The sequence below is a fragment of the Festucalex cinctus genome, chromosome 4, assembly GCF_051991245.1.
Source record: "Festucalex cinctus isolate MCC-2025b chromosome 4, RoL_Fcin_1.0, whole genome shotgun sequence".
NCBI lineage: Eukaryota > Metazoa > Chordata > Actinopteri > Syngnathiformes > Syngnathidae > Festucalex > Festucalex cinctus.
Genome location: NC_135414.1, coordinates 32,144,414 through 32,170,281, shown reverse-complemented (window position 1 = coordinate 32,170,281; position 25,868 = coordinate 32,144,414). Strand labels below are relative to the sequence as shown.

Sequence of the window (25,868 nt, the reverse complement as noted above, 5' to 3'; positions counted from 1 at the left end):
TCCTTTCTGTTCATACGTTCGTCTCCTGCATCAATTTGCCCGTATTTAGCTTTTGGGTTTTGTTTTTTCCCCCCCTGTAGAACTTCACCAACAACTTCCAGACGGCCAAAGCGGCGGTGAGCGCGGCGACGGCTCAGGCGGCGGAGAGGGCGGCCTCCAGCGTCCGGGACTTGGCGGAGAAAAGCTTCCGTCTGGCCGTGGATATCGGGCTGAAGGCGCCTCTGATCGTCATCCCGCAGTCGTCCGCCTCCTACCAGGCGCTGGTCATGGACCTCGGTCTGATCACCGTGTCCAACGCCTTCTCCCTGCTGCCCGTTGACGGTCGCCCGCTCCCGGCTGTCATCGACAACATGGACGTTCAGCTCACGCAGCTCAAGCTGTCCAGGTCAGCTGACCGCGCCGCGGGGAACGTAGCGAGCGTCTGTCTCTTCAAAGCACTCTTTCCATCTGGCACGCTTCTATGATCCATCTTTGAAAAGGGAAGACTGAAGTGAGAACGAAAGACGCGCTTTTAATCGGACGTCTTTTGTCCCTCAGGAACAATTTGGAGCCCACTTCGGGTGGTTCCTCAATCGAGCTTCTGGAACCAGTCAACCTAAACGTGAGGATCAACCGGAACTTGGCCGCATCCTGGTACAACAAGATGGCTGCCGTGGAGGTGGACGGAGACCTGAAGCCGATGAAGGTGGGGGAAGGGACGAGGATCCGTTCTTTTGTCGTGAAACAGTTTGAGATGATCACTTTCAGAAAAAGGGGGACAGGGATGAGTTTCAGAGGAAGAAGTTTGAATTTCAGGCATAGGGAAAGTCATGACGAGTGAAACTTGTCGAGTGCTGACTGACCAACTTGTCAAACTTCCAGTCCACAGGTCGCCCTCCAAAAGTATTGAGAGTCCTTAAAAGTTTTGTCAGCTTGGATTTGTAGTTTCCCGAATGTGTGAGACTGGATGTTTTCCTTCTCAACATCCCCTGAACTTGCAAACCACAACGTGTTGAATGGAGGCAACTGGACCTCCTTGTGTTTGTTTGGTTCTGAACGGTAGATGCGAAGGCTCCCTATTTATTTGTCTGCTCGATGTGTCCTTGGTTTGAAATGCATCAATAATGTTATGTTTGTAAAAATTCCTTTGGACTTTTTATGACATTTTATTCCAGCTCGTCTTTATCCCCAGCATGGTGGCCAGTTAGGATACCAGTTGGAGACCTTCCTGATGTTCTTCTGTCTCGTGTTATCTGCGGGTGGGATCCTCTCTGCTCGATTATAAGTCAAACATCTTCAACAAACGAGTCCAGTTGCCTTCGTTCAACAGATTATCCGCTCACTGACGATCTATACGCAATGCTTGCAAGATCTGGATTTCATTTTTAGAGAACGTCTCTGCCCACCAAAGAACGATACTTCCGACAATCTTCAAATGTTGACATGCAGTTTGTAGGCTAGGACTTTCCTCTTAGGCTAAACTAGGCTAAGCTAAGCTCCTCCTTGACCCCATGATCCATCCAGGGTTGTGGAATTCCAGGTCCAGAAAGTCAAAACCCTGAAAGAGTTTTAGCTTTAGCTACAGGTGCTTCAATTCAACAGGTGGAGACGATCTTGTTTAGCTGTCCGTTGAGTACAAGTGGCTAAAGGGCAAAATCTTTCAGGGTTTTTCCTTTCTGTACGTGGACTCCCCAACCCTGAATCCATCTGACCTGAACCAACGCTCCAGTGACAGATTTTGTGGCCTGTAGGTGGCACTGAGCCAGCAAGATCTGCAGGTGCTGCTGAAGATTTTGAGCGAGAACATGGCAGAGGCCAACAGCCTGCAGCCAAGTGACCCGAGACCAGGAACCAGTCCGCAGACTCGAGTACCCGCAGGACCTCAGACAGGTTCTTACACAGTTTATCAAAAATATTTCAAATGGATTGGATTGAACAGACATCCGCACATTTGCGTTTGATGTTTCAGGTGGTGCTGAGAAGCAACCAAACATGGATGACGACAAGGATGAAAGTGTGGAGTCCATCAAGTTCAACTTCAGTATCGAGTCTCTGGGATTGGTTCTGTACAGAGATCAACCCACAAAGGTTGGTGCACGACTGCTTTTGCTCTCAAGTCCAAGAAGTCATTTTGACGACGCTTTCTCCGTCCAACTGGCCGCGCCTTCCGCAGTCTTCTGACCGTGAGAGTTCTCGTCTGGGCGAGTTTGCCCTCCACCTGCTGAAAGCCTCCGGCAAGCTGTGGAACAACGGCAGCATGGAGTTCGGCACCATCCTGACCAACTGCACTTTGGACGACCAGAGGACAGGCGTGGACAGGGTCACCTCACGGTAAGCGCATCCACTATGTAGCTTAAGTCTGTCATACGTGAAGTCAGTCAACACGAAGCTTTCAGTAGGTCTTAAACGGGACAGCAACACCAAAAATCAACATTTTGGAGCTTTTTAATTCCTCACCAGATTACATGACACAAAGTTGTTTTCCTCCATTCGCGGCCATTCTGCTCTCCAATCACCAGCCCCTCCCAACCTAAGAAAACCAGCGAGTGCTCACTTTATGACATCATAAAGTGCGGACGCTCCGCCTCTGCGGACGAAACGCCCATTTCTCTGAGACCTCCATGTGGATAGTGACAAAAGTAGCCGTCATTAGTAAACACTCTGTCCAAATGAATCCAAAGCAATCAATTATTCTTCACATTTGCAATGCCAAAGACTTCAAGTCCCACAAAGGTTCTGGCTGACACTTGTGTAAACTACAAGTAAAACATTTGCACGGTCAAACCTAACTGGACGAAGATTTGTGTGCTTGCTCTGTAAGCAGCAAGTCACTGGTTCGAAACCAACCCAGGTGTGTTTTTTTTTCCCCTCTCTCTTCTTCTCCCGCCTCCCCTCCCAGGATGGTGAGCCGTCAAGACTGCGAAAGCTCCGAGGTGATGATCGACGTGGTTTACCGGCAGAGCGGCGGCGAGCGCTCGGTGGAGGCGGTCCTGCAGAAGCTGTACGTGTGCGCCAGCGTGGAGTTCCTGATGGCCGTGGCCGACTTCTTCCTGCAGGCTTTGCCGCAGCGGCGGCCCCAAAGCGTCGGCGCCGCGCCAAGCGACAGGCTGGCGATGAGACAAGCCGCGGAACGGAAGAGCGAGGCCAAGACCGGTAGAGAACTCGACACTTGCGCAAAAATGACGCGCTCGCCTGCGATCGTCCTCATCCGGCGTTTGTTGCGCGTTTCAGCGTGTCCGTCGAGGACGAGCGTGCATGTGGTGGTCGTGGACCCGCAGGTGGTTTTCGTGGCCAGCCTGATGAAGGCGGACGCCCCGTCCCTGGTGGTGGCCTTCCAGTGCGACTTGAGCCTGGAGGATGAGGGCGGGACCCAGACCGTCAAGGCCCAGATGAGGGCCCTCAAGGTTCTGGCCTGCCCCTTCATCCACAACCAGGAGGACAAGACCATTACCACCGTTTTGAGACCCTGCTCCGTTGTCATGGAAACCACCAAAGCTCCCAGCCAAGCACTGATTGGATCCGTCACGGTGGAGGAGGTGATTGTCAAGGTGAGGCTTTCGAGGATGGGGCAGGGTTTCGAACCAGCTTTGAAAGTTCAGATCATCTTTTGATCATCTTGTTTTCCGTGATCCAGATTTCTCCGTTCATCCTGAACACGGTCAGCACCATCATGGCGGCCATGACGGCCAGGCAACACGACGGCGGCGGCAAGACGGAAGAGCCGCACGAGGACCTCAAAGACCTGTGGCTCACCAAGAAGGTCTACGACTGCAACTACTGGTTCCTGGGCGTGGACCAGGCCAGCGAGGTCACCGAGAGCTTCCGGGACCAGGAGGACCTGGACCTTATTAACGTGGGCCAGCAATTTGCCGCCCAAGTCAAAGTAAGACCTGCTAGAAAAAAAAAAACGAGCTGGCGTCCAAGTCGGATGAGGTTTTGATGAAGTCTTGGGCTTCCCAGGTGATCCAGGTGACCCTGGAATCCGGTCTGGGTCACCGTACGGTCCCCCTGCTGCTGGCCGAATCCTCCTTCAGCGGGTCGGCCAAGAACTGGTCCTCGCTCCTGCAGCTCAAAGCCAGTATGACTCTGGAGGTAACAAATTCACTTCTTCGAGGGGTCCGCTTAGGCCGGCCCACCAGGAATTGTCCCGCCCCTTCTGGACTGGAATGAAAGTCAAAAGTGACGCAAGACGACTGATGTTGCAGGTGAACTACTTTAACGAGGTCCACGCCGTGTGGGAGCCGTTGATTGAGCGGCTGGACGGCGGCGCGCGCAGGTGGAAGCTCCATCTGGAGGTACATTTTCACGCGGACGCCTTTTGTTGCTTCAATATAATATAGTCAAACTTATTGAAATGAGGATTTCTTCTCATATTATAGTTATTCACAATAGTTGCAATTATAATTGACCACAGATTTTTCAAATGAACTACCCAGCAGAAATTGTGAGTGAAGCAAGTCCCTTCACTTCCAGCTGTTTGACTGGATTTGGACCGATTTGCAAGCCGCACACAATATTGTGTTCTATTGCTATCAAAACATGGAACCCACCAAAAGAAAGATTCGAGTCTCTTCTTTCATCAGGAACAAAAAAAGTAGATTTCTATCTGTTTCCATTTTGCAGTAATAAGCATTAGGATGTAGCGACGTTTCATCATAATTCCCAAATCTATTCCTGGTTGATCTTTTATACTCTGCTGACACCTGCTGGCTGTTTTTGTGATTCCTGCCATTTTTTTCACCAGTTCTCTGCAGTTGAGAGGCGGCATCAAAGCCTTCTGTATGCTCTAGCATAAAAAAACAAAACAAAACATATAAATACGTCTTTGGGATACTTAAAACATTTCACATTTTTTTGGCAACAAATGAGTTTTGTTTTTGTTTTTTTTAAATAGATTTTCTTTTTGTTTATAATTGATTTAATTATAACTTAACCATTTATGTAGTCAAATAAAATGTTAAAGGTAGCAGTGTGAAATTGTGATTTGAAATGCTTGTTTTCCAATTGATATAATTGCTTAACAGCGTCAGGCAAGATGCTGGCGAATATTTCATCGCAGCAAGGAAATTTTTCCAGGTTCCTTGCGATGAGAAATAACAACAGTTTGATTTGTTTTTGTTTGTTTTTTGTGTGCACGCAGGTGAAGAGCAGTCCCGTGCAGGACAAGAGTCCGGTCCACGGAGACGACTTTGTGATCCTTCCGGAACCGTGCACGGCCGTCAACATCTGCTCGGGCGACGCCCTCAACGTCACCTTGTCGCGCTGCAGCCTCAACGTCTTCAGCAACCTGGCCAAGGTGCAAAGCAACATTTTTTACAATTCATCGGCCAGTTTTATCGGAATCTGCCGCCGACGATGACGATGATGACGATCCCCCGATGCAGGCGTTCTCGGAGGGCGCGGCGTCCACCTTTGAGCCGTCCATGAAGGAGAAAGCTCCGTTCACCATCCTCAACGCTCTGGGCATCCCCCTGCTGGTGCGGCACAGCGCCAACTTGAGGCCGGTGGGCACGGTGCAGCAGGGCAAACTGCACGAGCTGCCGGCCCAGGGCAGCTTGGACCTGGAACATTCCGTCTTGGAGCCTTCGTCTCGGGGAAAGCTGTCGGCTCTGCAGCGGCAGGAGAGCTGCTTGTTTCACCTCACCATTGGTTAGAAAGCTGCTTCCTCTTCTTTTCTTCTTCTTTTATTTCTTCTCCTTTTCCATCTTTCCTTCTTCTTCTCTTCATTTCCTTCTGTTCTTTTCGTGTTCTTCTTCTCCTTCTTTTTCTTCTTCTTCTTGTGATGATGATGTCCAGCGTTAGCAGGCATTGCCAATTTATTGCTAGAATGTGAATTCCAGGTCTCATACTTGGCTAAAAATTCAGGAAAAAAAACAAAAAGAGTCCCAATCCCGACACGACATTGATTGTCTGATCTGTCCATCATAACATCGCATGCAAACAATCGGAGAAGTTGAACAGGAAGTGTTGTTGTTTGGTTTGAAGCAGCCAGTTGCAAACGCTGGCGTCTCGTTGTGTTGTGTTGCGTTGCGTTTGCCCCGCTCAGTGGCGTCGGGCTACAGCGAGATCGCCAACGTGCCCGTGGACAAGCCGGGCCGCCGCCTCTACAACATGCGCGGGCCCGAGCTGCAGCAGGCCGTGTCGCTCGTGGTCCAGATCGACGCCGCCGACGGCAACAAGATGGTCACCGTTCGCTCGCCCCTGCAGGTGCGTCCGTCCGTCCGTCCGTCCGTCCGTCCGTCGGTCGGCCAACGCGCTTTTTGCCTTTTGCTTGCAGATCCAGAACCACTTCTCGGTGCCGTTCAGCGTCCTCAAGTTCTGCCCGTCGGCCCGCAGCCTGCAACCCATCGGACTCGCCCACCCCGAGAAGGAATTCCACATCCCGTTGGACGCCTACAGGTGGCGACGGACACTTCATCGGCGCCATTATCGTTCCAATTATTCTTTCATGGAATATTTGGTTGTTTCCCCAACTCATTGATTAATTACAGTAAAATCAATCAGTTATTGCAACAGACAATTTGACATAAACCAACATTTTGTCCACTTTTATTTGATTAGATAATTGGTTAATTGTGACTTATAGAATTAAAAAATACATTGATTTTAGTTTTCCCCCAAAAAAATTTTTTCTACTCATCTACAAATCCCCAAAAAAAAGTGGACATACAATTAGCACCTACTGAAATTAAATTCATTAGAATATTTTTTAACTAGATTTTTTCAAAATGTAAAATATATCATTATTTTATTGAAAATGAATTTCACGAATTACTAAGTATTTACTTTTAGATTCTATTTAAATGACTATTTTATTGAAAATTAATGAATTGCTGAGTATTCACTTTTAGATTTTATTTAAATGACTATTTTATTGAAAATTAATTTCATGAATTACTATTGACTTCTTTTATGTTATTAAGTATTTAGTTTATTCAAGCTTCACTTGAGTATGATCAGAGTAATTCTAATTAGTACAATTAAAAATGTAAAATTTAGTATTGAAATAGGTTATGAGTCATTCATTTCATGGAGTTAACATAAATGATAATAAAATGATGTATCTATTACAGTGAGAAGTGAGGGGGAACTTTAACTTTGTATTAAGTATTGAACATTCCAAAGTGAGTTATTTCTGAACTAATGGATGATTGTAATTCCAAATAACTGCTAGAAAATGTGTTTTTGTGGCGCTTGCGCAGGTGCCAGCTGTACGTGCGTCCGGCGTCGGGCCTGTCGTCCGAGTACGGCCCGTCGTCCACGTGCGTGTCGTGGAAGGAGGAAGTGCACCGCAGCTCGGAGGTGCGCTCGCTGCTGCAGTGCCCCCCGCTGGACGGAGGCGGCGGCGTGCTCCCGCTGATGGTCAGCACGCTGGCCGCGCCCGACGCCCTCAACCACATCGGCAGCCGCGGCGAGGACGACTGGGACCCCGCCTACGTCCTCCACCTGCACCCGGTGGCCACGATCAGGAACTTGCTGCCGTACACCATCCGATACATGATGGAGGTGAGACCCCGAAATTGGAAAAAAATAACAACCACCATTAGAATAATTGAAATCACCACTGTTCAAATGATTATTTATTTTTTGGTGCCAAACAAGAACATGTTTAAAAATATTAAGACCAATTAAATAAATAGAAACACGATAATTATGTAAGTTGATTTTGGACCAAACACAATTTCTAATAAGGTGTATTTATTGGCAAGTAATCACATAAGTTGTAAAATAGTAAGACAAAAGTTGCTTTTTTTTTTTGTTTGTTTTTTTCCCCCCCCCCTCCGCAGAACAGCGCAGATTCTTACGAGCTGTCGGAGGGGAGCACGTCGGACCTTTTGAACGCGCGCGTGCGCGGCGAGATCGTGTCTCTGGTGCTGCTGCGCTACCAGGGCCGCGACTGGCACGGGCACCTGCGCGTGGACCGCGACATGCCCGACTTCCTGGCCGTGCGCCTGACCTGCGACTCGGACGTCTCGGCCGCCTTGGACCTGAGCGTCCACGCGGCGCCGGCGCCGGGCCGCCTCCTGCTGTCCGTCTTCAGTCCCTTCTGGATCATCAACAAGACGCAGCGGGTGCTGCGGTACCGGGCCGACGACGTCGACCTCAAACATCCCGCCGACCTCCGCGACATCGTCCTCTTCTCCTTCCGCAGGAAGAACATCCTCGCCAACAACAAGGTCAGACGACCGACCGCCCTCGCAAGCGCCTCATTTATGTTTAGTCAACATAAAGGAGGAATTCATAATAAAGTCAAAATCATACCAAAACCAGAAAAAAAATGATATAATCAATGAAAAAAATGATATACTGTAAGAAATAAAACAACAAAAACATACTTTTAAAGGGAAAACTGAATGTAAAGGAAAAAAGAACATATATGATGAAAGAAAAAGCATTTATAATAAAGTAAAAATCATACCAAAACATATAATAATAGAAAAAATATTTATACTGTAATAAAAAAAGACATACTTTTAATGGGGAAAAAAGTAATGTCAATGAAAAACGAACATATATGATGAATGAAAAAGCATTTATAATAAAGTAAAAATCATACCAAAATGAAAAAAACACTGTGCTGTATACTATAATAAATGAAAAAATATATAGATATAATTAACGGGATTTTATTTTTTCTTTAAATTAATGCAAATTGCCGTTATCGCAGGTGATAACAGCGGCGATAAACGAGGGAACATTTTAATAAGAAGCAAATGTCATTTCCAGCTGTAACCTTTTTGACAATGATAAGAAATCGAGCTTATTTCGGAGGGAATCGAAAGTGGCGCCAATTGCTTGTTTAAAGTTCCAAGTTCCAAGTTGTCATCCTGACGGTGTTCCCAGCTCCAGCTGTGCGTGTCCACCAGCTCCTGGTCGGACGGCTTCTCGCTGGACGCGGTGGGGAGTTACGGCTGCGTGCGTTGCCCCGGCAACAAGACGGACTTCCTGGTAAGACCCCGCCCCCTTCCCGCCCACACGCTGACGCGAGTTGACGTGTTTTGCGTTGGCGCCAGGTGGGCGTGAGCATCCGGATGAGCGGCTTCAACCTGACCAAGATGGTGACCATGAGTCCCTTCTACACGCTGGTCAACGAGTCGTCGTACGAGCTGGAGGTGGGCGAAGCCGTCGGCGCCGCCACCAAGTGGCACTACGTCCCGTCCGCCGAGGTCAGCGCCTTCGCTCGCTCGCTCGCCGGCTCGCCCCGTCCTCGCTCGCCTCCGTTCTGATTTGTGGCGTTGTCGCGGCAACAGTGCCTCCCGCTTTGGCCCGAGAGCGCGTCGGCCAAGTTGTGCGTGCGCGCCGTGGGCTCCGAGCGGGCGTCCGAGTTCTTCTGCTTCGACCGGCAGGACAACGGCACTCTGCTCAACGTGGACGCGGTAGGTTAGGCCGCGTCGCCCGTTGACTTTTCAGCGCCTGACCGGATTTGGTGTGCAGTGCGGCGGCATCGTGGTGGACGTCAACGTCTCGGACCACTCCAACGTCATCGGGTTCACCGACTACTACGACGGGGCGGCGCCCGCCCTCCTGGTCAACCACACGCCCTGGGTGGACATCAGCTACAAGCAGAGGTCGGAATTTTCTTCTTCTTTTTTTTTGCCTCTCAATGGCCAGTGCAACATCTTGTGCAGCTGTGGTTTGCGAATGGGGTGGGAAAAATGAAACTTAAAAACCGCCCACTAACTATGGCCAGCAGATGGCAGCATTTGATGTCTTTTCACATTTGAATTCATGTCTTCTTTGTCCCTGTCAGCGGTTCTTCCGCCGTCCACCATCTGAAGCCGGGCGAGGCCCGACGTTTCGCCTGGGACGACCCCGCCGGGGTCCGAACGCTCAGCTGGAGCTGCATGGAACATTCCGGAGAGACCGACCTTCTCAAGGTCTGATTCTGTTTTGCTGTTTGTTTTCTTTAGCACTCTCGCGCTTTCGTGTCGGCCTGCTTGCAAGCGTTTTAGGGTGACGGATGTAAAACAGGACTTCAGAACGTCACACCGGCTGTCGTTCTTAACATTTTGTATCCACTTTTACAATGAATTCCAACTGCGCTTGTCATTAAACGGCTTAAAGGACGCTTGGGAATAACGTACGCTACAAACTTGCTCGTTGCTAATGCTACGCAAGCAAAATGGTGCATTCAGGGTACTTTCACAGCGTCGGAAACTTCTTTCGGTAACGTTTTAAGGGGAAAATAATGTGCCTTTTGACCCCAATTGGCCAATGTTTGAAGGCCAGTCGTCGGCTGCCGATGAATCGGTCGGGCCCAACACAGGACGACAAACACGTATTTGAAATTTCCGCCGTTGCGCCCGCCCAGGACGAGGTGGGCCAGTTCTCGTACGACAGCCTGTCGGAGGTCCACTGGGTGTCCTTCCTGGACGGCCGTCAGCGTGTCCTGATCTTCACCGAGGACGTCGCCGTGGTGACCAAAGCGCGCCAGGCCGAAGAGTTGGAACAGTTCCAGCAGGAGGTCCGCGTCTCGCTCCAGAACCTCGGACTTTCCCTGGTGGACAACCTCAACCGCCAGGAAGTGGCCTACGTCGGCATTCCCAGGTCTGTGCAAAAGCTGCATCAAAGCTTTCTCTCTTGCATTTAAAAAAAAAAAAAAAAAAAAAAAAAAAAAAAAAACGTAAACGTGTAAACACGTTTTTGGCAAGGAAGGACCAAGTGTTAAAAAAACGCTTTCATATGTTTTTGGGTTTTTACAAATAAATAACTCCCTTTCGCTTTGGATTATCGGCACCGTTAATCGATTCCTTGTGTGTGTATGTGAACTAAATACCCTTAAATCGGTTTCATTACTCCCTAAATGTTTTTCAAATGTACGTAAATAGTCTTAAATTTGAATAAAGGAAAGGAAAGCTACTATACTGTTTGAAAATGGCATTGAGGCATTTGTCTGCATGCCACCAGAGGGAGCTGTTCTAAAGTCCGTTGTGTAATTGTTTTCGAATGGTCTTTTGTCATCGTGGGCCTGCGCACGTGCTCAGTTCGGGCGTTGTGTGGGAGATGAAGCGGAAGAATCGTTGGAAGCCGCTGAGTCAGAAGCACATCAACATGTTGGAGAAGACGTACCAAAGCGTTCAGAGCGGAAACTTGCCGGCCGGGTGGACCCAAGTGGACGCCAACCTGGAGGTGACGCTGACGTCCGTACTTTCTTTCTTCCTTCGTCTCGCCAATGGGATGACGACCTGTGACGTCGCCAGGTGAACCTGGGCGGCGCCATGATGACGATGCGCCAGCCGTTTTCCTGCCCGCTCCGGAGGAACTTCCTGTCGGCCATCCAGGTGGAATTGAAACGATCTCAGCACCAGCGGAGTCTTCGTGCGCAGCTGCACTGGCTGCAGGTTGGCACGCGCGCACGCACGCACGCACGCACGCTGACCTTCTTGCAACCTCGCCTATTTACTCACGCACGTTTGGTGTGATGTTGCGTGTCCAGGTGGACAACCAGCTCCCAGGCGCCATCTTCCCCATCGCCTTCCACCCGGTCCCTCCCCCCAAGTCCATCGCTCTGGACTCAGGTGCGCAATCGAGCGCCACTTCCTGTTGTCGTCGTCGCCACTTCCTGTCCCGTTAACCGCAAAACTCCGCCCCCACAGAGCCCAAGCCCTTCATTGACGTGTCCGTCATCACGCGCTTTAATCAGCACAGCAGCGTCACGCAGTTCAAGTGAGTGCGTGTGCGTGTGCGTGTTTGTAAAGTGAGTCTTTGCATGTGTGTCAATGTTTGCGTGGATGGAGGACCAAAACTGCCAAAATTCAATATAAAGAAATGACTAAATAAACAAATGACTGACTATATAAATAAATAAATGACTAAAAGTGAAAATAAAAACGGATATAAAAAAAATATAATTAAAACATTAAAAACTATATATATATATATATATATATATATATATATATATATATATATATTTATATCCGTAAAAAAATATAAATGAATGACTAAAAGTGAAAATAAAATTGGATATAAAAATTTTTAATACAATATATATATTTGTTCTTTTTATTTCCATTTATTTTTTTATATAATTTTCAAATTGTTTTTTTATTATTATTATTATTATTATTTTTTTATATCTGTCTTTATTTTCACTTTTATTTATTTATTTATCGTCATATTATTATTCATTTCGAATTTTAGCAGTTTGGGACGTCCATACGCGTGCGCATGAATGACGTTGCCGCGCGCGTGTTCGTGGCGACGTCCCGCTATGACATCACCAACTGCACGCTGCGTGCGTGCGTGCATTCGAACTCTCACGCAGGTACTTCATGGCGTTGGTCCAGGAAATGGCCGTGAAGATCGATCAAGGCTTCCTGTCGGCCATCTTGGCTCTGTTCACACCCGCCGCTGACCCGCAGGCCAAAGGGCAGAAGGTAGACACCGATTGGCTCCCGCGCAAGTCACATGACTTGTATCGTATGCACACACAGACCGCAAGTCATAATCCCTAAAAGTCAATAAGATGGCGGAAAATCACAACTTTTGTCTCGGAGTTCTCAATTCACTCGAGTATTGTTGTCAAATCACAATTGGCAGTGACACAGAAGTGAATTTTTAGCTTGTGTTTGTTTTTTGAAATTGAAAAATGAAATTAAATAAATGAAATTGAAATTTTAAATGATTAATTAATTTATGTTATAATAAATAAAGTTATGTTATATTTAAATGTTAAAATGACTTTAAAAAAAAAGGTATTTTGAAATTATTAAATTCTTCAAAATTATGAAAGTAAATTGAAAATGATTTTTTTTTTTTTACTGATGCCAATTTTTGCAAGTATTTTTTTGTCTGAGTGTGTTTGTTGAAAATATGGCTTTAAGATTATTATTATTTTTTTTTTATGAATTTATGAATAAAAATAATCGATTCATGATTTTCTGAATGGCTATCGGGGTAAAAATGAAAATCTGTTTCTTTACTAAAATATGACCAAAATATCAGCATAAATAAAGAATTTCATGGGAGAGATGTTAAAAATCTGCGACGTACATGCGCTGTATCTAAAATTGACCCGTGCGTGCGTGTTTCAGAGTCATCTGATTGCAAAAGACGTGGAGGTGCTGCAGGCGGAACTGATGGAAAGTTCTCTGAGCGACGCGTCAGGACTCAACTTCTTTGAACACTTCCACATCTCGCCCATCAAGGTACGCGCGCGCGCACGCCGATGCGGTCCGATCCAGGTAGAGTAAACGCCTGGATTGCGCGCCTCCAGCTGCACCTGAGTTTGTCGCTGGGCTCCAGCGGCGGCGGCGAGCGGTCGGCGCAGGACGCCGCCGCCGTCCAGTCGCTCAACCTGCTGCTGAAGAGCATCGGCGCCACGCTGACCGACGTGGACGACCTCATCTTCAAGTGAGACACTTTTCCCTCCCGCCGCCGCCGCCGCGTTCTGATTGGCCGCTTGTGCCGCGCTCCCCACAGGCTGGCCTACTTCGAGGTCAAGTACCAGTTTTACCGCAGGGACAAGCTGATGCGGGCGGCGCTGCGACACTACAGCGAGCAGGTTGCCGCCCGCCGCCTATTTTATTTTTATTCTTTATTTATTTTATTTGCTTTTTTGGAGAGCTTTTATTGTTCATTTGGCATTTTTTTCCCTTCACTTTCTTTTTTTAAAATTTTCATTTTCTATTTTTTTTTTTTTTTGGAGTGCTCAGTGTTGTTCATTTGGCATTTTTTTCCCCTTTTTTTCCCTGGTTTGCTGTCATCTGATTGGTCGTCGTGTCCGGTTGCTGGCGTGCAGTTTTTGAAGCAGATGTACGTCCTGGTCCTGGGTCTGGACGTGCTGGGAAACCCGTTTGGACTCATCCGAGGTCTGTCCGAGGGTGTGGAAGCCTTTTTTTACGAGCCCTTTCAGGTACGCACGCACGCACGCACGCACGCACGCGTTGAGCGCAGCAAAAGTGAGTCGCTGTTGACTTTTGTTGCGTTCAGGGGGCGGTCCAAGGTCCGGAGGAGTTTGCTGAAGGTTTTGTCATCGGCGTGCGCAGTCTCCTCGGCCACACCGTTGGTGAGGACTCAAAACTTTCTTTTTCCAACAAACCTGCTCGAACGACTCATGACATTGACTCCATTTTGAAAAAAAACAACAACAACAAAAATTGGAAAACATGTATGAAATTTTTGCTGAGTGCAAGATTAAAAAAAAAAAAAATAAAAAGGTGAGTAATGATGAAATGACTGTTTGTCATTCCAGAAAAAAATAGAAGCTCATCTTCATGATCTTAAAGGCCAAAAGCATTTTGTTCGATTATCGTTCATTTTCCCACCTTATTTTGTGACGTGATCAAACACACGCAAAATGGGGACAAGCACGTTTGATTCAGCGCGTGTGTGGTGCGCAGGCGGCGCGGCGGGCGTGGTGTCCCGGATCACGGGCTCGGTGGGCAAAGGCCTGGCGGCCATCACCATGGACAAGGAGTACCAACAGAAACGGCGCGAGGAGATGAACCGAACGCCGAAAGACTTTGGCGAGAGCTTGGCCAAAGGCGGCAAAGGACTTCTCAAGGTGGGAGGAGCCTCCTGGACTTGGCTTAACCCCGCCCCCTGCCTCTCTCTATCTTGTGTGTGTTGTGGATGTGTTTGTGCGTGCAGGGCGTCGTCAGCGGAGTGACCGGCATCGTCACCAAACCGGTGGAAGGTTCGTGGGCACTCGTCCTCAACCTTGACGGCTTTCGCTGGCGCTCACGCGCTCGTATCGCTTCCGCTTCCCATTCCGCAGGTGCCAAGAAGGAGGGCGCGGCGGGTTTCTTCAAAGGCATCGGCAAAGGTCTGGTGGGCGTGGTGGCCCGGCCCACCGGCAGCATCGTGGACATGGCCAGCAGCACCTTTCAGGGCATACAGAGGTTCGTTCTCGTTCGCAAACTCACAATTTTTTATTTGGAATTTCAATTCAGTTAGTTTTACTTTGTATTTATAGCAGCTTTGAAAGGTTTTAGTTTTGTTTGTTTGTTTGTTTTTTTTAATTCTAATTTTCAATTTAATTAGTTTTACTTTGTTTTTATAGCGGCTCTGAACGTTTTTAGGGTTTTTTTTTTTTAGGGGTGGGCTTCATTTTAGTTGAGTTTATTTTTCTTTAACTTACAAGCACAACTGTAACATCTGCAGTTGACCATATATATATTTTTTTCTCATATTTTTGGAGATCCTTTTGTTCAAAAACTTGACGTGATGAGTTTTGTCTTCCGCAGCCAAAAATGAGTTCAAAACTGAACAAAAAGGAAGTTTTTGAGTTATTTAGTCAAGTTATTTGTATCCATATAAGATGTAGTTTCAAGTACATGTTGCTTTATTAACTATAGCGAGCGCGTCACGGGCTGTCCTGCTCCACCCTACCCAGGCGTTAGCGTTAGCGTTAGCATTAGCACTAGTGCCGTTGTGCAAAGGTGCGTTTGTATTCTTCTGCTGTGCTGACTAATGTTCATTTGTTCTGCTTTTGTGTCGTTGAGCTCCAGTGTGACTTTTCTTTCTTTCTTCTTTTTTTGTTTTCTGTTTTGTTTTTTGCTGTGTGAGTATTTCACATGTTAAGCTCCCGTGCTCTTAACATGTGAACTCTTCATCATGTTTGGCGTACGTGTCTTTGCTCATCACACATCATCATCGTCATCAGCAGCAGCAAACGTTTTCCTTTCCACGCTTGTTGTCACGTCACATTTGTATGACTCGTGTACGTGACGTCAGCTGACGGACGGTAAGTTCATCACATGACCACCGCACCCACCAATAAGCCCCGCCCCCTTGCTCCCAGCTGCATTTTGTGTATTGATTGACCAAACTTGAAAGGTGCATGAGACCTCAAAGGGACGACAAACATGGCGTCCGACTACAAACGTTGAACCGGGGACTACAAATGCGGTCGGACTGCTAACATGACTTGTGACGACAAACGGGAGACTGCGAGACCGTTTGGGACTCATTCAGGGCGTCAGAAATGTCTTTGGACTACAAACATGGCGTCTGACTACAAACGTTGAACCGGGGACTACAAATGCGGTCGGACGGCTAACATGACTTGTGACGACAAACGGGAGACTGCGAGACCGTTTGGGACTCATTCAGGGCGTCAGAAATGTCTTTGGACTACAAACATGGCGTCCGACTACAAACGTTGAACCGGGGACTACAAATGCGGTCGGACGGCTAACATGACTTGTGACGACAAACGGGAGACTGCGAGACCGTTTGGGACTCATTCAGGGCGTCAGAAATGTCTTTGGACTACAAACATGGCGTCCGACTACAAACGTTGAACCGGGGACTACAAATGCGGTCTGACTGCTAACATGACTTGTGACGACAAACGGGAGACTGCGAGACCGTTTGGGACTCATTCAGGGCGTCAGAAATGTCTTTGGACTACAAACATGGCGTCCGACTACAAACGTTGAACCGGGGACTACAAATGCGGTCGGACGGCTAACATGACTTGTGACGACAAACGGGAGACTGCGAGACCGTTTTGGCCCAAGTTGGTGCGGCAGAAATGTCTTTGGACTACAAACATGGCGGAGAGGTTGCAGCTAGGTTGCTGTTGTTCCAGCCGGCTGCTCATTGGTGGATATCTGCGTGCATGTGTGCGTGCATGTTGATTGGCCGATTGGCTTGCGTCTAGTAAGAGGCTCTTTGTTTGATTTGGTTTACAAAAAAAACAAAAAAAAATCCCCATCCGCATCGTTCCTTGTCGCCATAACGTGCTTCCTTCTTCCTGATTGGTCACGTGACTGTGTGCCTGTTCCACGCTGCCCCTAGAGGTCAAATCAGGTGAGACGCTCGCTGCAGCAGCACCAGGAGCAGCACGCGTGTGCCCGCAAACGCTTGTCAGCAGCATCCTCGTCTTCCCTGCATCAAAACGTTGGATTCATTTCAGTAATTATGCGTGTGCGTGTGCGTGTGTGTGCGTCAGGGTGGCGGAGTCCACGGAAGACGTGAGTAAACTTCGTCCGGTTCGACTGATCCGAGAGGACGGAATCATTCGGCCCTACGACCTGACGGAATCGCAAGGCTTTGACCTTTTCCAGGTGACCACGTCAAGTTAGATTTATGAAGAGAAATGTCCCCAAATTGTCCTGCAAATGTCCCCTAGTTATCATTTGACTTTGCGTATTTACAAAACACAATGATTAAATAAATGACAACCACATCACTTGTGTTTGCTAGCTTAATGCTAACAAATCATGAGAAACACCATAGACAGGCTAACAAGACTAGCATCGGCATGCTTTTAATTTGAAACAATTTCTACTTGACCTCAAAGGGTGGCAGACGCTGACCTGTAGAAATGACTGGATAGCTCATATGTGCCAGTGCAAGCCGTTGATGTCACAGGGCGGCCATCTTGCTCCTCCCACATCGTGAGCAGACTGCCGTATAAACTACACGCTTATACATACGGATGAGACGTGTACAGCTTGTAAGCAGTTAGTCGCGATTTTTTAACATGTTAAAATATAAGAAATATATTTGATACAATATGATTAAATATGTTTCCTAAATTTGAAATACCCTAAAACATGCTGTTTCTCCTAAGTAGTGTCTCAAATGTCCAATTTGGATCCTGTAAATGTTTAGGATGGTATGGCGAGAGAGTTTTCTTGGGAGGAGCAATATGGCCGCCTCGTCACCTGATAGCAGACCACGTAACTTGACCTTGAAGTCTGCTAGCTCAATGCTAATGCAGAACTTGAAATGCTATTGAGCGGCTAACAAAGCTAGCATCAATATTGAAGCTACGCCTGTTGTGCTCCTCAATTCTTTTTCTTCTTCTTCTTGTTTTTGTTGTTGTTGAGCTGAAGTTTTAACGCATTTGTTTCTCTTTTGTGTGTTTGCTTGACATGCAGCCAGATGACGACTAAAAAAAAAAAAGACGCTAGGACTTTTTCGTCTTCTTTATTCTTCTTCTTCCCAAGATGTGAACGACGTGCATGTCTTTCTCGATTTCCTTCTTTTGATGGTTTATTTCAAACAAGAACATCTTTGTAAATAAATGAATGTTGTGCTCTATTTTTTTGAACCTGTGTAGCTCGTCAATAAAAGTTCCTCGGAACAACAGACTGACTGTGCGTGTGACACATCTGTGTGGATGTATTATTATTTTTTGTGTCTATTTTTGGGACTTTGCGTTTGCGGCGCCAGCGTTCTGAGTTGAAGCAGCTGGAAGGCGAAGTCTTCCGAGATCAGTGTCCGTACCCGGGTCACAGGAAGACCAACGTCATCATCACCAACAGGTACGCAGCAAAAGCAAAACTAACGGCCACATCCCGCTTTTGCTTTTGCTTTTGTTTTTTGTCGTGACACGTTTGTTGCCGTCGTCCCATGTAGGCGGGTGGTGTGCGTGAAGGAGCTGGACTTCGTGGGCCACTTCAACAAAGACTGGGAATGCCTGTTTGAAAACTTCTCCTCGCCTCCCAACGTCAGCGGAAGCCGACTCAACATCTACTGCAAGGTGACGCAAGACCAAAGAAATATCGTTCAACGTCCAGCATATGCCATACAAATTAGGAAATTGAAAGTGAAGGAAAGAAAAAAAAAAAAAAAAAAAAGGTCAAAAGTTAAGTCACAATTCATATGTTCAAAGGGAGTAGGAAAAAGTCCAAGAACTTATCTAGTTGTACCCCCGCTAACTTCTATCATGATAATGTACTATAAATTATATTGAATAATATATCAATAAAATAGGAAAAAATGAAGGGAAAAAAGAATAAAAAAAAAAAACTTTAAAAAAAACTTTCATTTTAACTTTTAAAAACTATAATTAAAATAATGTATATAATTAATATTGTTAAATTATATATATTAAAATTATGTAATTGATTTTAATATTAATTTATATTTATTTATTAATTTATTTTAAACTTTTAATTTAAATTTTAACCGCTTACTCTTAACCGTACATTAATCTAATCACAATATGCTAAATTTATATTTATACGATTTATATATTTTCGTAGCACTATTATTTTTAAACCTCTTAATAAACCTAGCAAGTGAGGAGGCGGTCCTAAGCGTGTCTTGGGTTGGACTCCGCCTTGTTGCAAACTGTCATTGGTCGAGTTATTTTCATTTATATATATATATATATATATCTCACATGACGTCATCGTTGTGTGACGTCATCATGACGTGACGTGCTGGCGTTGTTTTTTTGTTTGTTTTTTTTCCCAGGAGCAGCACAAGTTGAAACTTCCCCGAAAAGATGCTCACGAGTCGACTCGCAGCGTCGAGCTGAGAGACGAGAAGACGGCGCAGGTACTCGCTGCGTGCGTGCGTGCGTGCGTGTGTGCGTGCGTGCGTGCTGGCGTCTGTCTGCGTCTAACGTGCGTGGTCCTCCCCATCCCATCCTCAGAGGATGCTGGCGTCCATGTTGGACGCGCAAGCGGAACACCAGCAACGACGTATGAGCAGACAAAAGTCGCAACGCTTCCTGAAAGCCGGCGGCAAGCTGTGATGTCACTTCCTGTCCTTGGACTGCACACATGATGGAAAGCCACAGGTTGATTTTTGATTTTTTTTTTTTTGCTTTTCCCAACCACGCAAGATGATGAAGTTGAAAGCATTTTTTTTCGTGAATAGATTTGAAATGAAGTATTAGAACACATAAACAGGTTTATTTAGAGGCTCATAATCACTTGATATATATCTATTTTTGTAATATTTTGTGGGCAGCTGCTGAATGTTGGTGAGCTTTTGCTGGACGCGTGAATATATTTGCAACTTTTATTGCTTTTGTGTGCGTTTGCGCTTTTTTAGCGAGTCTTGCACATCCAAATGGAAATCTTTTTACCCGTATTCATCTCAGGCCAAATGTTTTTGTTTACGTTCCAATAAAAGCCATAATAAAAGAGTCAAGCAAAAAAAATGAGAAAATTGTCGTCCTTGTTGCCATGACAACAACAACAACGCCCGCGTTCTCCGAGTTGGACAAATTTGGCTTGGATTGGTGCCAAACGACGTTTGTTAACTCGTTACCGTCCACCTGGCAACACTGAGCCGCATGGACGGGACGACATCGCCGGCCAGATGTCATCAAGGTGCAGCGATGACGTCATCAGTGGGGGATGACGTCATCGCTGCACCTTGATGACATCTGGCAACTTTGATTGCGGGCGTCCGCAACAAGGCAAAGTTTCTCACCTGACAACCATTCCCAAGTGTTTGTTGTGTTTTGGAATCCAAACGAGCGCAATGTTGCCCCTTCGCCAGCCGACGCCGTTCCACCGTCCTCCAGCGCGCCAACACTCTTCTCATCTTTCTTCTATGGCGCTGCCGGCCTACCAAAATCCTCCACACATGACGCAGGTAAGAAATTCCAATGCAGTCCAAATTCTCTTGAGTTTCCAACTGGAACCGTCGACCGGCTCAGGTTGTGGTCGCTTTGTTTCTGGGCTCCAGTTGGGATTTCTCCCCTCGTTAAGACCTCGAGGGTCTTTTATCTGCTTTCCAGGTTGGACTCTCTTCTCTGGTCCAGATTCCTTCCTATACTAGGTGCAATCTGATGGGATTGTTTATATTGCCGTGGTTGAGTGCCACTATTTGGGTTCGAGTCCATCATCTGGTCTAGGATCTCTCCCTTGGGTTAGGTACTGTCCTGTGTATTTGCTTCGGTTGTATCACCTGGGAAATGGTCTTCATTTTGGACTAGGTGCGACCGTATCTTCTGGCTTAGGTTCCACCCTGTGGACTAGGTCTAGTGCTCAGGTCTTGATTCTAATTGCTGTGTTAGGTCCCATCACGTGTTTCCGCCATTTGGGTTGAAATGACCTCGCCGCAACCTGCAGTGTTTACTTTGGAAGTGGAAAACTCCACTTTCTCGGCTCGGTTCTTTACTCGCTTCTATCTTCAGGTTGCCATTTAGCCAGTGAATGTCGCTTTTACGCTTTGGGCTTTGGGTAAGGGTCTCTTGTTTGTCCTATCATGCGCTCTGGTTTCTATCTCACGGTCTCGAGCGGGGTTCACCGCTTGCGGTCCTCAAGGTCCGAGGTCCTGCAGCTTTTCGATGTTACCTGCCGACCAACACACCTGATGCAAAAGATGGGGATCGTTATCAGGCATGCTGATTATACCAATCAGGTGTGCAGAAACATCTCAAACCTGCAGGACTTGAGGAACTCTGGTCTCGGGTCTCCTTCTGTCCAGGTTAAAGTGTGTTTTTGTTTGTTTGCACACGCGCCTCTGCTGACCTTTGCGCAGTCTGCGTTCTCTGCATGTTCTTCAGAATGTTCCCCCGAGGAGGACTACCACTACCTGAGAGAGATGCAAGGCCTCATCGTGGAGAGCAAGAACGGTTTTTACTACATCCACAAGCTTCTGGGCCGAGGGACCAGCAGCCACGTGTTCAAGTGTAAAGACTTGATCACCATCAAGGACGTGGCACTCAAAGTCCACAAGAACTATATGCTGTTTGAAAACGAGGTGGGTCATTTCTTGACAATCTTTGGTTTGTTCCTTGACACTGCAAAACCATTTTCCCCACTGAAATGAAGGGAAATAACATTCGTCCATTCCAGCACCCCCCAAATAACCCCAAAATGTTTATTTTTGAGAATTGGACAAAATGAAAGTGTCTCTGCAACATAATGTAACAAACGACTTTTCACTCCACTTTTGCTCAACGGAATGTTTGAATTGTTTTTGCTTTAGTTGTCAAACTCGCTGCGATTTTTGCTCTCATTTTTTTGGGGATGTAATTCGGGGGGCAGCTCAGTTGAGTCCATGTGAAGATGTGTGACCTTGATGCTCTTAATTGCTTTCAACTGAATACGGAAGCGCGCCAGAGAGCAGATCGATAGAAAGGCGCCAGGATAGGACGGCTCACTAATGAATTTTAAAAGTCTTCTCAACTTTTACATTGAACTGGGCCAACTGAGATGTACAGTAGGACCGATTTCCAGTATGACATTTTTGCAAGCTAAAAAAAAAAAAAATTGAATCTGCACTTTTGAGGCTTTTTGTTTTGTTTTTTCCCGTGGTCAGATCGAGATGCAGGAGATTGTGAGCGTGCTGGACCCGGACAAGAAGAGCATCGTGGAATTCATCGATATGTTCACCATCAACAGGCACCCGTGTCTGGTCTTTGAGCTCCTTGACACCAGCTTGTTCAACATGGTCGTGGAGAAGAGATGGAAAAGCTTCTCGCCCAACGACATCCGACCCGTCGCCCAACAGGTAGACACCAGAGGTGTCTCCGATCCGACCACTTTGGCGACCGCAACTTGACTCCGCATTCGTCAGACTTGAGTTTGACTTGGGCCTGCCCGAGCGCTGACGAGGATTTGCTTGAGTCTTTTGAATCTGTTAGCGAGCTCACCCGATTATCGGCCTCCTTGAATACTAACAATCGGCATCGTATCGGTCCATTGTATTTTTTCATGAATTTGGTGACTTGTAATCCGGCCGTCGTCCGTCAAGTGAATGTTGTCGTTTAGCTCCTGACGGCGTTTGAGGCCCTGAAGAGCATCGGCGTGATCCACACGGACCTCAAGTCGGACAACGTCATGCTGGTGGACCACAGCGCCACGCCCTTCCGGGTCAAGCTCATCGACTTTGGACTCGCCATCTGCACCGCCGACGCGCCGCTCAATTACGGCGTGGCCCTGCAGCCCCTGGGCAACAGGTCGGTACCCGCGCGTAGCCCCGCCCCCTTCAAGCGTTTGGATCAATCGGGCGACTCTCGACCCCTCCCCCGACAGGGCGCCGGAAGTGGTCCTCGGTCTTCCCTTCTCGGAGGCCATCGACATGTGGTCTCTGGGCTGCGTGCTGTCCTTCTTGTACCTGGGCAAGTACCTGTTTTTGGCCAGCTCCAACTACAACATGGTACGTACGCACGCCGGCCATCATTTTCACTTTCAAATCGTCACGATTCTACGGGAAAAATAAAAAATATCAAATTCCAATGGTGAAAGCGTGATGAAACATGCTTGAGATTTGTTGTGGTCACGTCTGCAGTTGCGGAGCATAATCGAGGTGGTGGGTTGCGTTCCCGAGCATCTCCTCGCCGCCAGTAAGAACACGCACAAATATTTCACAAGGAGCGAAAGAGACACCGAAGGAGATCGAGCCAATTGGCGGCTGATGGTGAGAAGTAGAACCGTCGCGTCACAGACTCACTCGCAAATATTTGGATGGAACTTAAGTTTCGGCATTATTCGCAAAAAAAATGTCCCTGGTTGATTTTTTTCTTTTTGTTTGTAGACGGCGCGAGAGTATCACGACAAAACGGGAGTTCGGCCCAAATCGCTGCCGTGGCGCTTCAAGTGTTTGGATGACCTGCTCAAAGTGAGTTCACCGCCACGTCAGCCTCATGCTCATGCTAATGCTAATGCTAATGCTAAACAGTCATATCATATAATTTTGTTTCCTTTTTGAGAGCTTGTAAGCTTTTTTACTCTTGTTTTTTTTTTGCCATATTAAACATTGTTATCAATGATTTTTTATTTATTTATTTTTTAAACATTTATTTAAATGATTTTTTATCTCTGGGAATTTATTCAGCACTCGATTCTTCTTCATCATCTGCATGCTAACGCTAACGCAAATTTTGCTCCGCGCTCGCGCAGCTGAAGCCGGAAGTGAGCGAGCCGTTGGAGTTGGAGGATCGGAAAGCGTTTGTGGACCTCCTCAAGCGCCTCCTGCAGATGGACCCCAAGCACAGGATCACCCCCAAGGATGCGCTCAAGCACCCCTTCCTCACCATGAGCCACCTCAGCGCCCACAAGGACACCAGCTTGTAGTAAGTCGCGCGCCGCCGCCGGGACCCGGGTCATGTGTACAGGTCAGTGGGCGTGTCCCTTGTGGGTTTGGGGCAATCGACACGTTTGAGCGAGTTTAGCGTGTTCACAAACATAACGAACGTAACAAATTTGTCGTCTCCTTTCAGCGTGATTGACAGCTATGACAAAATGAAGTTCTGTCCGCCCAGCGTCCTGGAGGCGGAGCATCGGTCCCATTCGGCCCGAACCTTCAACTTGAGGAACTGGTGCGAAAGGTTCTGCGGGCACGCCGAGGACACGCCGCCGAGCGCCGAGCGCACCGACGCCGAGCCTTCCGCTCGGGCTGCCTGGTGGCAGAAACTGCTTCAGCTGTTGGGGAGAAGCGCCAATTCGGATCCGCTCGCCGTTGAGTCAAACAAGACCTGCTGGGGTCAAATGTGCGTCTGCTTCCGGATGAATCGGGTCGTGCCGGAAACGCAGCACGTTCCCCTGCGACCGGGCAGCGTCCCCGTACGGGCCCGGACCGCGTCCGACTGGGACCGGCCGCAAACGGAGCGCCGCCGACTCCAGGAAGATGTTCCGTCGCCACGCGACCGGTCCGTGCAGATTAACCACCTGTCGCAAGTCGGCCGCGAGCGCTCGGCGCGACCCGACGGGTCGTCGTCGGCCGGCCGGCGCTCGTCCGGCGAGGACCCGCCGATGCCGCCGAGTCCCCGCCGCGAGTCGTCGGGAGCCGGCGCCGCCGCTGCCGCCGGGCCGCCGTCGCGAGTCGTTAAGCCGTCGCGAGTGAAGGAGGCGTGGCCGCCGCCGCCGCTCGACAAGTCGCGAGGCAAACCGCCGCTGCCGCCGGCCAGCAAGCGAGCTCGCGCGGGCAAGTCGCGAGGGAAGAACGAGACGGCGGCGGCGGCGGTGCGACCCGCCTCGTTGTTGCGGCCTCAAACGGACGAGCCGTTGGGAGTTTACAAGCTGCGCGTTCAGAACCGCGAGTCGGCGCGTGCCAACAGGTTGCGAAGCGACCGTGACAAGGCGGGTCCCGGTTACAAGTTGATGTGACCTTTGACCTCAACTAGCTGCTGTCTCAATGGACCGCTGAAACTCGATATATGACTACATATAACCGATAGCACATACATGCTAATGCAAGCCGTTGAAGTCGCCGGGCGGCCATCTTGCTACTCCCACCTCGTGAGCAGACTAACATATAAACGTATACGTACACATGAGACATATATACAGCTCATAGGCAGTTAGTAAAAGTTGTGGGGGGTTTGTACTATTTTTTAATTTGTTCACTGCTATTGACGGAAAAAGACGCGAAATTTTGTCAACACACATTTTTCACCAGACCAAAACTAAACTAGACTAAAACCCTCATAACAAGTAAGAAAAATAAATAAGTTTTGTGGGTTTGGTCAGCAAAGTGAGCCATAATTGGTCGTTACCTATTTCCTCAGCACAGGTGATGTCATCATCAGTCGACAGCAAATAGAAAGATTGCTTTTTAAAGGTATTAATTGTACATGAAAAATAATGAAGTTACTGCATTAATTATCAACAAAAATTTTTACTCCTAAAAATGGCTCAAAGGGTCAAGTATCCCTTTAATATTAAAAGATGACCTTTCCTCCTGTACGAAACATTAAGCATATAATTTTTACATGTATTTAAGGCAAGTTTTAAAATGTCTGCAGTCATCTGGTTTATGTTTAATAAATGTAAAACATCATAAATCATGCTGTTTCTACTAAGTGCTGTCTCAAATGTTTTCCGATTTCGATCCTGTCAATGTATCGGAACATATGGCGAGAATGTTTCTTGGGAGGAGCAAGATGGCGACCCCGCCCCCTCAAAAAACAAACAATTATCTCGGCTCCGCCCCCTCAAAACAAACAAACAAACAAACAATTATCTTTCCTTTCTGCAAATGTCGCCGCAATCGTCTCACTCGATTTGAAGCTTCGACGCGAGTTGACTTGAGCTCTTATTTGGTCGTACATGACTTCGTGGGGGGGGGGGCCATTGTTGTGCATTTCATTGAATTGCTTTTCATGGCTGAAAACATCACCAAAAAAACAACACATGATTGTTGCTCTGTACTTTTTTGGGAGTTGAAAAATGGCCACTATTGTACAAGTTGATTGGAAATAAATATCTAACTTTATATGACCGAAATTATGGGGAGAG

At 47.4% G+C, this 25,868-nt stretch overlaps 2 protein-coding genes across 6 annotated transcripts in view; both read left to right on the top strand.

Moving 5' to 3' along the window:
• vps13c (vacuolar protein sorting 13 homolog C) overlaps positions 1-19,834 on the top strand; it is a 43,231-nt gene extending 23,397 nt beyond the window's left edge. For all 4 annotated transcript variants that reach the window (XM_077520406.1, XM_077520404.1, XM_077520405.1 and 1 more), the window contains 40 exons: positions 81-385; positions 538-685; positions 1,731-1,869; positions 1,949-2,067; positions 2,153-2,310; positions 2,879-3,132; positions 3,211-3,527; positions 3,614-3,862; positions 3,940-4,071; positions 4,185-4,274; positions 5,120-5,275; positions 5,364-5,628; positions 6,026-6,186; positions 6,257-6,378; positions 7,182-7,485; positions 7,767-8,156; positions 8,824-8,928; positions 8,994-9,146; positions 9,231-9,356; positions 9,415-9,548; positions 9,731-9,857; positions 10,292-10,527; positions 10,965-11,109; positions 11,181-11,321; positions 11,417-11,498; positions 11,577-11,646; positions 12,248-12,359; positions 13,017-13,130; positions 13,199-13,335; positions 13,405-13,486; positions 13,724-13,837; positions 13,915-13,990; positions 14,325-14,488; positions 14,575-14,620; positions 14,702-14,825; positions 16,883-16,997; positions 18,112-18,203; positions 18,298-18,421; positions 19,141-19,224; positions 19,322-19,834. In XM_077520406.1, the coding sequence (XP_077376532.1) occupies positions 81-385; positions 538-685; positions 1,731-1,869; positions 1,949-2,067; positions 2,153-2,310; positions 2,879-3,132; positions 3,211-3,527; positions 3,614-3,862; positions 3,940-4,071; positions 4,185-4,274; positions 5,120-5,275; positions 5,364-5,628; positions 6,026-6,186; positions 6,257-6,378; positions 7,182-7,485; positions 7,767-8,156; positions 8,824-8,928; positions 8,994-9,146; positions 9,231-9,356; positions 9,415-9,548; positions 9,731-9,857; positions 10,292-10,527; positions 10,965-11,109; positions 11,181-11,321; positions 11,417-11,498; positions 11,577-11,646; positions 12,248-12,359; positions 13,017-13,130; positions 13,199-13,335; positions 13,405-13,486; positions 13,724-13,837; positions 13,915-13,990; positions 14,325-14,488; positions 14,575-14,620; positions 14,702-14,825; positions 16,883-16,997; positions 18,112-18,203; positions 18,298-18,421; positions 19,141-19,224; positions 19,322-19,423 (6,114 nt within the window). In that variant the 3' untranslated portion in view covers positions 19,424-19,834. The remainder of the gene's footprint in view (positions 1-80; positions 386-537; positions 686-1,730; positions 1,870-1,948; positions 2,068-2,152; positions 2,311-2,878; positions 3,133-3,210; positions 3,528-3,613; positions 3,863-3,939; positions 4,072-4,184; positions 4,275-5,119; positions 5,276-5,363; positions 5,629-6,025; positions 6,187-6,256; positions 6,379-7,181; positions 7,486-7,766; positions 8,157-8,823; positions 8,929-8,993; positions 9,147-9,230; positions 9,357-9,414; positions 9,549-9,730; positions 9,858-10,291; positions 10,528-10,964; positions 11,110-11,180; positions 11,322-11,416; positions 11,499-11,576; positions 11,647-12,247; positions 12,360-13,016; positions 13,131-13,198; positions 13,336-13,404; positions 13,487-13,723; positions 13,838-13,914; positions 13,991-14,324; positions 14,489-14,574; positions 14,621-14,701; positions 14,826-16,882; positions 16,998-18,111; positions 18,204-18,297; positions 18,422-19,140; positions 19,225-19,321) is intronic.
• A 226-nt stretch (positions 19,835-20,060) lies between these two features.
• Positions 20,061-25,845, top strand: LOC144018191 (homeodomain-interacting protein kinase 2-like). Of its 2 annotated transcripts, XM_077520401.1 has the most exons (9): positions 20,061-20,274; positions 21,166-21,387; positions 21,949-22,140; positions 22,401-22,588; positions 22,665-22,788; positions 22,921-23,049; positions 23,167-23,250; positions 23,532-23,704; positions 23,852-25,845. In XM_077520401.1, the coding sequence occupies exons 1-9, from the start codon at positions 20,161-20,163 to the stop codon at positions 24,735-24,737; spliced, it is 2,112 nt and encodes a 703-aa protein (XP_077376527.1). In that variant the 5' UTR covers positions 20,061-20,160; the 3' UTR covers positions 24,738-25,845. The 2 variants fall into 2 exon arrangements, with proteins under 2 accessions (XP_077376527.1, XP_077376526.1); XM_077520400.1 differs by having other exon boundaries at positions 20,124-21,387.
• Positions 25,846-25,868: the final 23 nt, after the last annotated feature.

Excerpts from the sequence above, each read along its gene's own strand:
- LOC144018191 (XM_077520400.1), top strand. The coding sequence starts at position 20,890 with ATGCGCTCTGGTTTCTATCTCACGGTCTCGAGCGGGGTTCACCGCTTG. Across the intron at positions 21,388-21,948 it reads ATATGCTGTTTGAAAACGAG|ATCGAGATGCAGGAGATTGT; the intron begins GTGGGTCATTTC and ends TCCCGTGGTCAG. Across the intron at positions 22,789-22,920 it reads CCAGCTCCAACTACAACATG|TTGCGGAGCATAATCGAGGT; the intron begins GTACGTACGCAC and ends TCACGTCTGCAG.